The following is a 14,355-nucleotide window of genomic DNA, read 5'->3' on the forward strand; positions in this document are numbered from 1 at the left end:
TAAAATAAGTTTTTTGAATAGTTGGCTGATCTTAGATATTGCGACTGAAAAACTGTCATTATGTAAAAAATCCTATTTTTGCTTCACCTCTTAACGTATGCACGCCGTATCCTTTAAACGTGTTATGCTAGTGTTAAGTAAAAAAGTTCATCGCCATTACTGTATTCCGAAGACCGTGAAAGGGAAACAACGAACTCTTATACGAGTCTTTGCCCAAATTGGGAAGATTTTTTTCTCTGCAAAACTTCTTTACAAATTAAAGCCGTGCACGACCCCCCCCCTCAGCACATACTTTCCATATGAAAATCACGCTTAATTGTCCACGAACCCTTGTGCACAGCGCGCTCCCTAGGCCTGCGCGAAAGATGCGTCTATTTAATTGGCTGCTGCTTTCGCGGATTTCATGTTTCTCGCCTCGGACTGGCTCGGCGGGGAGCTGTTTTCGGGCGTGTTCCGGGCAGGAAGGCTTGTCACTCAAAAGTAGTTGTTCAACCTTCAAAGAGGGTGAGTGGACGTTTTGAGTTTTCTGTCCCAGCAGTCATTTTCAAGGCACAGTAGCGCCTGATTTTTAAGACGTGTGCGAATAAAAGTAGGCGTTTTATTAAAAACTGCTTTTATTTTGCAGCCACCTCTGCCGTTCAGACAGATGGTTCACAAATCTGATATTGTCTGGCGTTTGTCGCGCTTTGTGAGATATGAAAGTTAACACTACTGTATTAACGTAGTCACGTTTATGTTGCATATAGATAACTGTATTTGTAAAATGTTTTAGAAATTCGGTAATTGTTTGCAGCGACTATTGCACGATATTAATTTGCAAAACTGGGAAAATACAAAGCGCGCACAGTGTGTAGCACCTACCACCATGTTTCTCATGGGTCTGAAATGTCTGCATGGTGATATGTACTGACTGAACTGGTTAGCCTAGCATGCATTTCGCATTATCTGCAGTTATATAACTTGATATCCTGCTGTACTATATTAACTTTTTGTTTTTGTAGAGTTGTGCAACTCGGAATTCCTAGGGTCCGATAGAGTGAAGTATTACAAGACAAACAGAAATGCTGTACAGTATGCAGTTCATGTTTGTGAACATGATAATCATATAGTTCAACAGAATTACATATTCTAATAAGCTTTTTTGAATGATTACGTAGCTTTCGTTCGGCACGTTTTAGGTAGCGTTGTTTGTTCTTGAGGGGGAAAAAAAGTTTTACAGTTCGCGAAGAGGGTTATATCGTAAGCCTGGATTAATTCTCAACTGTGCAACACCTCAGTGGAAAGCGATAGGCTTTTGAGCTAATAATTAATGTTCCAATCAGAACGAAATGCTCAGACCCGGAGTATTGTTTTTCAATATGAAGAGCAGACGAGGTCAGAGTTCGACCGGTGACCAGCAGACATCAGCAGGCTCTCGCCTGATTGTGCTGACATACTGCCAACGGCTGTTTTTTAAGTGTCGAAATTCTCTGGGTCCGATTAAATAAAGGCTGTATTTTTTGCTACCATGGAATGAAGATTAAAAGTAGCTGTTTAGTATGAGCACGAAAGGCGTTTATTTCTAATGTAATTATTTAATTGAATTCACCATTATTACTTCAGCAAAAGCAGAGAACTTTGTGGTGGGGTTTGTATTAAAGGCGTTGACTAAAATTATGTAGTATTTTGTAGCAAATTAGACTTTCCCTTAGTTTTACCCTTTCAGTACATCCTAAGTCGCTGGACAAGATTATTGTTGCAGAAACGTTTTAAAACAGGAAATTGAACTTTGTTTTTATCAACAATGCTATTTTACAGTAGTGTAGTTACAATTAGTTTTGGGGAAACTGTTTTTACCCCTTGAGCAGCCTTGTTTTCTTTACTCCACCCCCCTTCCCCCCCAGAGGAGAATATCCAACCCGCCACATCTTTCAGAAACTGTAAGAAAACCGGAGGGCAGACATGGCTCACAATAATGGGAACCATGGAGACCAGAGCAAAGACACCTGGGATTCCCACAACAGGATAATGCGCGAGCCCCTCAGCTCCAATGACCCGGAGGTGAGCCGAAAGACGGTTTCTTTGCAAACTGCTCTTGACCAGAACCGGCTGAATATTGTAGAACCTCGGTGACGTTAATTGTGGTATGGCCAAAACTTTTTTTTTTTGTACCTCTTGGCTACCTCACTGTAGATTGAGCAAGAAGGAGGCCACCCTAGGACAAGGCTGAGGTGAAAAAAGAGTTTTCAATGTGGCGACATTACTGGCCCTGTCTGAACCTTGGCATTTGTATTCAAAACACTGCACCTATTTCATCAGACCACCTCCCCTTCAAGGCTGATTTAAATTGATGGTTTGGTTTGTTGTGCTTTGGTGTCGGCTGTGGCGTTTTTTTTGTTGTGATTAAGTACCGAGAAGCAGGGGATAAGGCTGCTCTTCCTCTCAATCTCCGGCAGGTGTTTGAAATTATCAAGAATGAAAAGAAAAGGCAGATCTACGGCTTAGAGCTCATCGCCTCTGAGAACTTCACCAGCAGGGCAGTGCTAGAGGCTCTAGGGTCCTGCATGAACAACAAGTACTCTGAAGGATATCCCGGGCAAAGGTCTGTCACAGTGCGAGAAGCTCGCACATGCACATTAATTGAGGTTGTTCAAGACTTTTCTATATGTTTCTGGAAGTCTTCCTAGAAAGACTGCATAATAATAATCCCTTACACTTCTATAGCGCTTTTCTGGACACTCCACTCAAAGCACTTTACAGGTAATGGGGATACCCTCCACCACCACCAATTTGCAGCCCCACCAGGATGATTAGGAGGCCATGATTGGGTAAAGGCCAGGAGGAAATTAGGCCAGGACGCCAGGGTAACACCCCTACCGTCTTGGAGAAATGCCCTTGGGATTTTTAAAGGCCACAGGCAGTCAAGACCTCAGTTTTACTTCTCATCTAAAGGACGGCACATTTTTACAGTCCCCATCACTATACTGGTGCATTAGGACCCAGACAGACCACAGGGTGAGCGCCCCCTGCTGGTCCCACTAACACCTCTTCCAGCAGCAGCCTTAGTTTTTCCCAGGAGGTCTCCCATCCAGGTACTGACCAGGCTCACACCTGCTGAGCTTCAGTGGGCTGCCAGTGGTGAGCAGCAGGGTGATAAAGCTGAAGTCTTGAGACAGTAGTGGTGACAAATTCCAGATGTGTTTAAGGAGTCGGAAATTCAGTTTTGGGAAAAATGCGCCAAAATTTGATTGGGCTTGTGTTTGAGTGAAAGAAAGAAAAAAAAATGCATTTAAATGTCTCAGTGAGTAAATGTGACAGGATCAGGAGATTTTAAAATTCGTTCCTAATGGGAAGGTGCCTCTTCCGTTGCCTGCACTAAGATATGGACAAGGGAGTTTCGTTGTGGAGGCCCTTGTCTCGTGCTAGTTGCCATTCACAGATTCTCAGATGCATCATGGGACGGTTGTGGCTTGTCTCCAGGTATTACGGAGGCACGGAGTTCGTGGATGAGCTGGAGAGGCTGTGTCAGAAGCGAGCCCTGGAGGTGTACAGCCTGGACGCTGAGAAATGGGGGGTCAATGTCCAGCCATACTCAGGTGTGTAGCACAGCACAATCCCCGCTGCTCCGAAACTGCCCGCACTTCCTGCTGGAGACTATTCCCAGTGCTGGCTACCATTCCTTTCGAATGGAAACATTAACTCGGGTGGATTATTCCAATCGACAAAATGCACCAATAGGTGCCTTTGAAATTTTCTCCCATTATTTCTTTCCAAAACTCTGCTTTGGCTAGTGTTGCGAAACTAGTTTTGATAAAGCCTGCTGGAAGCATATTTCTGTTTATCTTTTCATTTATGTGCCAGTGCCGTTTTGATTAAACCAATTCTCTTTTGCTCACTTGAATAAAAGGCAAATGTTTGGGTGGTTATAAAGATCTGGGGTCTTGTGAATCTTTGATTTACTGAAGGATGTCTGTGCGCTGACCAGTATAAAATGTTAAGTCGTCTCTTTTCATAGAATACACTCATTTTTATACAGAAAGTGTGTCAGCCTGCTCTCAGGATTTCTTATAGGCATGTAAAGGAATTGGGTAATGAAATTAGCCTATGAATGAGTGCTTTCTTGTTGGGGTTTGTTTTGACAGGGTCCCCTGCTAACTTCGCTGTGTACACCGCCCTGGTGGAGCCCCACGGGAGGATCATGGGATTGGACCTACCAGACGGCGGTCATCTGACTCACGGATTCATGACTGATAAGAAGAAAATCTCAGCCACCTCCATTTTCTTTGAGTCGATGCCATACAAGGTAGAGGAGCTGTATCAACAGGCTTACATTGAAATTGCTGAGCTTTGTGGCAACTTTGCTGCATAATGTGTTTGGTGGGGGGGAAACTTTTGTATTCTACCATTGCTCATTCTTGTGTGTTTAAATGCTTAACATAACAGCTTTACTTGTTACTGTAGCATTGCATGCTAATGCCGATTTGCCTACAGTAAAAATGCCAGCAGTGGAGCCAGCTCCTTTTTAGTAATGAATTGAGGCTTTGTGTAGACCACCCTGACTGATGTGTAGAACAATGCACTAATTGCTAGATGTGTGATGATATGGTGACTAACGAAATAACTGTCTGACTGTACAACACTATATTAATCGAGCTCATCCTGATATGATCTCATTCCAGCTAGGCAGCGCATATTCTTATGCTGGTCATGTAACAACAGCTGTCTCGTGAGATAAAGATGGGGACAGTTGTGTTGTGGATGACCCTGGACTTGATCCCAGCAGAATAATTTGCTACATGAGCTGAAATGATGTGTGGCACCTAGGGCTCAGAGACCAGTGCACAGTTACATGATTGTCCAGGCTGTACCAAGGCAATGAAGCAGAGTCCCATGAGTCAGCATGTATAGCTTGGTGCCACCTCACCTATGTCTACTTTCCGATGCTTCAAGCCTTTACCTTTACCTGTCGACCCCTTATGATTAACCCTGTTGATGAGTTGAGCTGTGTACAAAAAAACGTCTCTGCCTCTGCTGCAAAAACGTTGGTTGTTTCCGAGTGGCTCAACCAGCACTCAGCCGGGTAGTCCAGATTGATTCCTCTGATGAAGGTGCTGCAGGTTCGAGTCTTTGTCATATCAGTAGCTGGTTCCCCATGCAGTGTGCTCACAAGTGTCTGAGTGCTGCTGGTGGGTGGGGTTAGTCAAGCAGGGCTCTCTCGGCTCCCAGCAGCTTCACAGACACCAGCATGCATTACTGCTGTCGGCAAAGGACTGCTTTCCCTCCATGAAATACAGTATATTTAATGGTACAATATTACATATCCACCCTTTTTGGAATTGCCATCAGAGATGCAGGCAATGCAACCCCATGTAGGAAGATGTGCAGCAAATGGAGGAGATGTGCATCCCTCACCAGAAACACCACCTGCCTGCAGGCACCCAGGCCAGTGGATGATGCAATTCTCAGTTGTCCACTGCTGCTTAGGGAATCCCACAGCCAGCATGGACTACGACACAGTCTCGAACCCAGGTGCTTCTGAGTAGCTCCTTTACTTGAGCTACACAGAAACCCCTCACATGTAACTTTTAAGGCATTTTGTATTTGGAAAACAGTCATGCCTCTTAAAGTGAAATGCTTCCAATTACATCGTTTGTTAAATATTACCTTGCTACTCAGAGCAGTATTGAAGCAATGTAGATTTATTCTTTTATAGTCATTGGAGGTTTATTATTTGCGTTAACATCAGAGGTATTTGCTTTGTCCTTTAGGGAAAGTGCTGAAGAGGGTTATTTTGTGTATAGCTATATGATTATGATATATGTATATGATTAACTAGTTCCACTTACATTTACAGTACCAATAATTTTGTTCAACTGTATTATATTTTCAAAGTCATTTTGTCTTTAGTCAGTAAAATTAAACAGCCTAGCTGAATTAACACATTTCTTTGCTTTCAGGTCAACCCAGATACCGGTTACATAGACTATGATCGACTTGCAGAGAATGCACGCCTCTTCCATCCCAAACTCATCATTGCAGGTGCCTAAGTGTACAGTAACTAATCTGCTTACAAGAGTGAGGAAGGGGGCAAAGTTCATTGTTCACCAACTCAGTTCTTTGTGCCTGCACTAAAGGGCAGGCAGGTGAATGTTTTGTGTTGGTGTATCTCAGAAATGCTCCCAAAATGTCTTGCTTGAAATCCGTTTTGCTTGAACTTTGAGAACTTTCTGTGCACCTCAATGTCCCCATGAAAAAAGTGTAGGTTGGACTGTGATAATGTACCTGTGTTACTGTGCACAATTACTGATGCCCTGCGGAATTCAGGTTTTTGTAGGTGGTTCTGTTTGGAAATTTTGCAACTCCTGGGGAGAGAGCACTTGAAGAGTGTAGTAACATCAGCCCTATTGTAAAAATAAAGATTTTACTTGCAGAATTCAAAATTGTGTTGAAAAGTCTGTAAAATAAGTTTTTTATAGGGTGCTAACTATATATATTTACAAAATATGTTAATTGATCATAACAAAATCAGACAAAACTATCAGTTGAAGACTATCTACAGTACATAGATGTACTGTAAATGTGTGCATTTAAAGTCTTAATGTGATTGGACTGGTGCTGTTAGCGTGATAAGATAGCAAGCTGTTGATTGAGTTCAGATCTGCTCCCTGTAAATGTTTTACTTTTATCTTGTGATGCCCACCTAGAATCTTGAGAATGAGGTACAGATTGCTCTTCTCCTGGGCTGCTTTCCAGGTGTCAGCTGCTACTCTCGCAACCTGGACTATGCCCGGATGAGGCAGATAGCTGATGAGAACGGAGCTTATCTGTTGGCTGACATGGCGCACATCAGCGGCCTGGTGGCGGCTGGGGTCGTGCCCTCGCCCTTTGAGCACTGCGATGTGGTCTCGACCACGACTCACAAGACCCTCCGGGGCTGCAGGGCCGGGCTTATCTTCTACAGGAAAGGTGAGCTTGTTTGTTCTTTTTCCAAACGGCACGCTTTGGGTCTGTCTGGTTTTGCTCGCCTGGCGAGATCCGAAGACCCTGCTACAGCTGTGTCAGCTGTTGTGGTGGAGAACCGGCTTCTTTACAGGGACTTCCTAGGATTCATTCCTTAAACATATTTTTGGGTTTTGAAGTATCTGGCCAGCAGCTATATCGCCATGAAGCTCAGCAGGTACCTGGATGGGTGTCCTCCTTGGAGAAAGCTGAGGTTGCTGCTGGAAGAGGTGGTAGCGGGGCCAGTAGGGGCCACTCACCTTGCAGTTTGTGTGGGTCCTAATGCCCCAGTAGTGATGGGGACACTGTACTGTAAAAAGGTGCCGTCCTTTGGATGAGACATAAAACCGAGGTCTTGACTCTCTGTGGTCATTAAAAATCCCAGGGCGTTTCTCGAAAAGAGTAGGGGTGTTACCTCAGTGTCCTGGCCAAATTTCCCACTGGCCTTTACCAATCTTGGCCTCCTAATAATCCCCATCTCTGAACTGTCTTCCTCACTCTGTTCTCCTCCTCATTGATAGCTGGTGTGTGGTGAGCGCACCGGTGCATCATCCAGGTGGGGCTGTGTACTGGTGGTGGTGGTGGAGCGGATTTCCTATTACCTGTAAAGCCCTATGAGTAGAGTGCCCAGTAAAGCACTGTATAAATGTAAGGAATTGTTATTATTAATTAAAATGGTGAAGAATGTGAAAAAGATTGTAAGTAGATGAGCTTACTTTTGTTACCCTGAAGGGAACTGTCACTCATGGTTCTCTGCCTGCAAGAATTAGATCTTTAGGGCTCAGTATCCCCAGGAATATATTGTGCCCAGACCGTCCTACACCTGTAATGACATGCTGAGGTGAACAAATAGCCGTGGCTGAGAGCTCACAAGCAGGTCTCAGGCAGTGGTGAGATGGGAAACGCCACAATTAAAGAAAAGGGGAACCAGAAAAGAAAGAAAAAATAAGCCCAACACTCGGGCCTGCAGAGCGGTAGTGACAAGGAACAGGGAAAGCGCCGCGATAGGTAAGCAAGCGCAGAAATGTAGAGAAAACAGAAAACTGGCGTAAAGAAACTTCGAGGTAGGAAACACAGAGCAGCCCAGCTAATGACAGAACCCTGCGTGAAGGGCGAGGGAAGTATTTTAGGGAATTGGAACTAATAAAGACATAAGTAATGAATTAATAGGCTGCACGCTGTTAAAGTCTGCCTGTGCGTGTTGTAACAGCGCCGGGGGGTGTGCTGTCCCACGGGTGTAAGCGGGTCCAGTCACCGGCGCCCGCACAGACATAATAACACCTGGGTGTTTGTTCTCGGTGAGTCTATTCTTAATCTACCATACTCTAGTCTCTCAGCTCCGGTTTCGAAGGATCTCATCTGCAGGGTTATCAGCTCAACAATCCAGGTGGATAGATTGTTTTAAACTTCCACAACCTTTCGTGTATAGAAGCGCCTTGCATTCTCCACCTATCTCAGAGCCTTTAATTGTGAAACGCTAACTCTGAGGATCATCCCTGGTTGGGACTGTGAGCTGCCTGCCCCTTTCTCTTCTCAGCAGGTCTTAAATACACCTCATGAGCAATTCCTCACGAGCGTTCTCCAGATAGGTCTAATGCTCTTGTCTCGTGTCCTGCGATGTACACCAGCCTCTTGTTCCTCTCTGAGATGTGTCCCTGCTGGAACCACTGGCGCCTCTCTCAGACCAACTTGTTCCAGCTTCAGCTGCGTTTCCAAACTGTGTGTTGTGTTCCACGCCAGTTATGGATGCGTGGGAGCTGACAGTCGGAGAAATCATTGATGCGTTGGTTTTTGAAAAGTTTCTCCACGATACTCTACATTACCGTCAGCCAGCAGCCATGTCACCCTGCAACTTACAATTGGCAGCCCACTGCTGCTCAGCAGGTGTGAGCCTGGTCAGTACCTGGATGGGAGACCTCCTGGGAAAAACTAAGGTTGCTGCTGGAAGAGGTGTTAGTGGGGCCAGCAGGGGGCGCTCACCCTGCAGTCTATGTGGGTCCTAATGCCCCAGTATAGTGATGGGGACACTATACTGTAAACAAGCGCCGTCTTTCGGATTAGACGTAAAACCGAGGTCCTGACTCTCTATGGTCATTAAAAATTCCAGGGCATTTCTCGAAAAGAGTAGGGGTGTAACCCTGGCGTCCTGTTCAAATTTCCTATGCCTATACACACTACTGCATATATGCGATATACACTCTGCAATGAAATGATAGTGGAAGTGAGATAAAAATGCTTGTGTATTTTGCAGGGGTCCGCAGCGTTGACCCAAAGACTGGGAAAGAGAGCCTCTACAACTTAGAAAGTCTGATCAACCAGGCTGTGTTCCCAGGCCTGCAGGGAGGACCACACAACCACGCCATTGCAGGTACCTACCTCCCTCACCCCGTCAAAACCCAGGGTGACTGCAGACTAGGTCACGCAAGAGACCGCGAAGACCGTTCTCTTCGGAGTTCTGAACGATTCAGGAATGCTTTCTTCTTCTTTGTTTTTTTTTTTTCCTTTCTGAAGAAAATGAAAGCTTTTTATGCAAGTGTTTCTAACGTGCCTGTCGTGTGATGCCAGGGGTTGCGGTGGCTCTGAAACAAGCGCTGACCCCTGAGTTCCGGGCCTATCAGGTGCAGGTGGTGGCAAACTGCAGAGCAATGGCAGCGACTCTCACCGACCTGGGCTATAAAATTGTGACAGGTGTGTATTTCAACACATCCCTCAGATGTTTCTACCCAGCCGAAACCTGTTCTTCAGAAGCTGAGACCCTTCACTCACACGCAACACCACAGCCATAGTGTGATATTTCATTTGAATATTTTCTTCTTAGAATTCCTTACCATGATGCCTAGAGGTTTCAGAGCTTCTCCACCTTGATGTTCAAGCTACGTTTTTATAGTGTCCTCAAATTTCAATGTTAGATTTTTTGAAACGGCTCTTCTGACCCCTTGTAGCTGTTTGTAATTATATTACAATATATATAATGTAATTATATTATATATTTATATTATATTATAGTGTATATATATACTGGCCATGAAAAGAATGGTATATGCAAGAGCTGTGTTAGCTAGAAATCTTTTTTTTTTCTCGAGAGGAAAGTAATTTTGCGTTTTCACACAATGATTTGTCATCCAGAGACATGAGGTAGGCCACTAACGAAGGACTGGGAGACGGGTCGAAGTGTTCAGAACTATTCAGAGGAACCTAGGTTAAGACGAACATCTGGAAGGGTTTAATTTTTACTTCTCAACGTGGTTTATTTTTCCAATTCTTTTTTTTTCAGGTGGCTCTGATAATCACCTCATCCTGGTGGACCTGCGAGCTAATGGGACTGATGGGGGGAGGGCAGAGAAGGTGCTGGAAGCCTGTTCCATCGCCTGCAATAAAAACACCTGCCCAGGTGAGAAAGCGTGAGCTAGCCAGGAGCATCCCATCTGGTTATTCGAAACTGGAGGAAAAGGGCTTGTCTGCCTTCAGTTTTAGCAACTGCCCTGGCCTTAGATGGCCACTGCGAGCTGGAGCTTGATCTGGCATGCACAAGGATTCACCCTGGATGGGAACACACATACGATAATAACAATCTTAAGTATTCCTTACACTTATATAGCACTTTTCTGGACACTCCACTCAAAGCGCTTTACAGGTAATGGGGACTCCCCTCCACCACCACCAGTGTGCAGCCCCCACCTGGATGATGCACCAGTACCAGCTACCAGTGCGGAGGAGAACAGTGTGATGAAGCCAGTTCAGAGACGGGGATTATTAGGAGGCCACGATTAGTAAAAGCCAATGGGAAATTTGGCTAGGATGACCAAATACTCCTACTCTTTTCGAGAAACGCCCTGAGATTTTTAATGACCACAGAGAGTAAGGACCTTGGTTTTACGTCTCATCCGAAGGACGGCACCTTTTTACAGTATAATATGCCCGTCACTATACTGGGGCATTAGGACCCACACAGACTGCAGGGTGAGCGCTCCGTACTGGCCCCACTAACACCTTTTCCAGCAGCAACCTTCGTTTTTCCCAGGAGGTCTGCCATCCAGGTGCTAACTGAGCTCACACCTGCCGAGCCTTCAGTGTGCTGCCAGTTGGGAGTTGTGGGGTGATCTAGCTTCTGGCTGACACTAGCTCACACATGCGTATAAGATTCCAGTTAAGCGACCCCGGTGAACCTGGACAGCATACCTACACTGTGGGGGAAACCCAGTGCACCCAGAGACATGGCAACAACTTCCAAAACCCCACACAGAAGGTGTCCTCGAAATCAAGAGCTGCTTGAGTTATTTCCTTCAACCAATTTCTAACTGCTTCAGCCAATTCAGGGTCACAGGGGGACCTGTAGCCCATCTGGGCAAGCAGTGTGTACAAGGCAAGATACACCCTGGAGGGGATGCCAGTCCATCGCAGGGCACACACAGAAGCACACACACTCTCACAAGGGCCAGTTTTCCCAAAAGCCAATTAATCTCCCAGCATGTCTTTGGGCTGTGGGAGGAAACCAGAGCACCTGAAGGAAATCCACACAAACACAGGGAATACATCCAAACTCCACACAGATAGAACCCCAGGTCTGGAATTGAACCCAGGGCTCTAGCACAGCAAGGCAGCGAAATTTGCCAGTGTGCCACCAAGCTGCCCTGAATTTTTTTAAATGAAAGACTGAAATAAGAAAACCATTTGTAATGGGAATCTTACCTGTTTCTCCAGGGGACAAAAGTGCCTTACGCCCAAGTGGGGTGAGACTAGGGACCCCAGCTCTCACATCCAGAGGACTCCTGGAAGACGATTTCCGGAAAGTGGCAGAGTTTATCCACAGAGGTGAGTGCATTACCATAGAAGAATGAGCTAAGTGCTCATGTGCGTTAAGCATTTTAGTGGATGTTTGCATTTGACAAATAAACTGAAACTCTGAACTCTCTGCTTGAAGGTATACAAATCTGACGAAGAGGTTGTCTCCCTTTGACTGGGAGTATGCATCATTGATATTTTTAAATCTGAAATATTCCTAGCTGTGGATTGAGATGGAATGCAATTTGAAATGCGTCCCTCTCGTGCACCTTATGGAGTTAACGCGTTTGTCCCTGTTAATTGCCATTGTACCGAAAACAGTTGTGTACACTGAGTGTTCATGTACTTTCAGGAATCTCCCTGACAGTTGAAATTCAGAGGGATATGAACCCCAAGGCCACTCTTAAGGAGTTTAAGGACAAGATAGCGCAAGACGAGAAAGTCCAAATGAGAATTAAAGAAATCCGAGACGGGGTGGAAGCTTTTGCTGGAAGATTCCCTATGCCAGGGCTGCCCGAGCTGTGAAGTATCGGAGCAGTGCGTGTATGAATCCTGCAATCAAGAGCTGGTCTTTCCCAGGGCGTCCACTGAGCAGTGAACATCTGTAATCCCAGCCCAAGACTTGCCCAAGACTCCATGTGCACTTCTCAACAACAGATGGGAGAAACCCTTCATTTTAACCCTTAATTTTGAAATATTGAAATGCACACATTGACTCATTACTGTATGTCTCATCTTTTTCTTGCATTTTTCCTCTGTACATTTACAGACATCTAAAAATGTGCTTTTTTTGTGCATTCCTTAAAGTTGTGAAAATGTAGTTTCTGAATTGCCTGATTAAGTGTACCTGAAGTGAACATTATTTTACTTCTGATACCTAATTTCCTATGCGTGGCTGCAACACTGTTAAAACTAAAGCTACTGACTTTTTCCAAAACATTCAGGTAATTTTTTTTCTCTTAATAGTGTGTTGTTATTCTGTTTTAATTTGGTTCCTTCTGTGGGTGAAAACAGTTAATAAATAAAGAGCACTTCCTTTGTCTTCATTTATATAGATATATGAAACAGGACCATAAAGATATACACTTTAAAGTCTTTCAATGGTTCTTTAAAGCTTTAATAAAATAGTACATTGAGTTTTCTTGTACTATGAGTACTTTGTTTCAAATGTAATTTTTTTACCTTAAAGTGTTTAAAGCTGATACAAGTGCAGTTCATATTGTATACGTTTTTACTTGTGGTATTTTACCAGTATACTGTCTGCGAATTTGTTTTGAGAAGTGCTAAAGGTTAAACCAAATAGCTAAAAATGCACACCATTAAGACATCAAGTAATAGCTAAACCTTTATTGTGGTTTTTTTTTTCATTTGTTACTTTTTTTCATAACTGGTAGAGGTTTTTGTTGGGATAATAGAATTAACTTTTTTGTCGATTGCACTCATGATGTTTGTGAACAGAAGAAACATGACAGAATTCACCACGTTCTTAAAGTCATAGCATTAACCACATAGCTTTATCTTAGTTTTATTTCGTTATTTTTGTACTTTTTATACAGTATGTGTACAGTACTTAAATTTCGTTCACATCTCTAGTTCTTAAGTGTCTCGATACAAGTACTGTATTAGGTAGCCACTTTAATTTTATTGAGGTTTTGATAAAATATCAAACTGGTAAAACGCTCAAATTTCCAGTGTGATTTACAAACATCCCACGATGTACTTGCAAATCTTCCTTAATATTTACAAACAAAAAAAATAATTTCCAACGTTGACATGAAATATCGCGGGACTTTGACGTCGTGTTTTAGAGATTTGCCGAGATGGACTGAATGATCTCGCGGGACAGTGACGGTTATTTCTCATCAGCCAGATGAAACGTAGATTGTTAAAGGGGTTGAAATGTGATTTGTCATCTGGTTAAACTCTGCTCACTTAAACCCTAAAATGATCAAATATTTGATAGTATATCCGCACCCCTCTGCACTGTGTTGAAGTATTCAAGCTTCTGCCCGCCCTAGAAATTACTGAAATTGTAAGCGTGGTTATGTTTTCATTTTTTCCCTCAATATAAGTATATAAACTAAGAGAGGTTGCTTTTCACCTTAAAATAAGTTGGACGTATTCCTCATAAAAAAACCATAATGGGTAAGATCTGATAAAATACCTGTAAATAAATCTGTTTTAATATATAAAAGCGATTTTCAACATTATTAAAGGTAGAGTTGATCTTTTTTCATTACGATTTGCATATATGAGACAAGATAATAGATAAGGATAATAGAGAACAAAAGTGCTTTAAACTGCAGCAAACTCACAGGAGGTATCCTCCAAATGATTTGTAGTAGATGCACTGTTCATAAACGAACAGCCCCTGCAGTGATACTGTTATTAGCCTAATAAAGATTTCTTTTTATCATGGGGGTAAAATCCGAAGCCGACTTTATGGACAATCTGACTATCTCTGGCGCACGCTTTGCACCGCAGTGTACCTATATATTTCTAATTAATTTCATACCAACGTGATATTTCATTTGGTGAGTAGTGGCATGATGTGAATGAAATACAGAAAGAGGAAAAAACGCCGACTGGGCGCTT

The 14,355-nt window shown here is 43.7% G+C and overlaps 1 protein-coding gene across 2 annotated transcripts; it reads left to right on the forward strand.

Moving 5' to 3' along the window:
- The first annotated feature begins 426 nt into the window (after positions 1-426).
- shmt1 (serine hydroxymethyltransferase 1 (soluble)) lies at positions 427-12,897 on the forward strand. 2 transcript variants are annotated; one of them, XM_069180674.1, is made up of 12 exons: positions 427-504; positions 1,884-2,040; positions 2,436-2,581; positions 3,460-3,575; positions 4,122-4,282; positions 5,937-6,018; positions 6,733-6,945; positions 9,230-9,346; positions 9,544-9,666; positions 10,253-10,369; positions 11,680-11,790; positions 12,113-12,897. In XM_069180674.1, exons 2-12 carry the CDS (start codon positions 1,942-1,944, stop codon positions 12,283-12,285), a joined length of 1,458 nt encoding a protein of 485 aa, XP_069036775.1. In that variant the 5' UTR covers positions 427-504; positions 1,884-1,941; the 3' UTR covers positions 12,286-12,897. The 2 variants fall into 2 exon arrangements, with proteins under 2 accessions (XP_069036775.1, XP_069036776.1); XM_069180675.1 differs by lacking the exon at positions 427-504 and adding an exon at positions 512-589.
- Positions 12,898-14,355: the final 1,458 nt, after the last annotated feature.

Source organism: Lepisosteus oculatus, chromosome 19, assembly GCF_040954835.1.
Source record: "Lepisosteus oculatus isolate fLepOcu1 chromosome 19, fLepOcu1.hap2, whole genome shotgun sequence".
Lineage (NCBI taxonomy): Eukaryota > Metazoa > Chordata > Actinopteri > Semionotiformes > Lepisosteidae > Lepisosteus > Lepisosteus oculatus.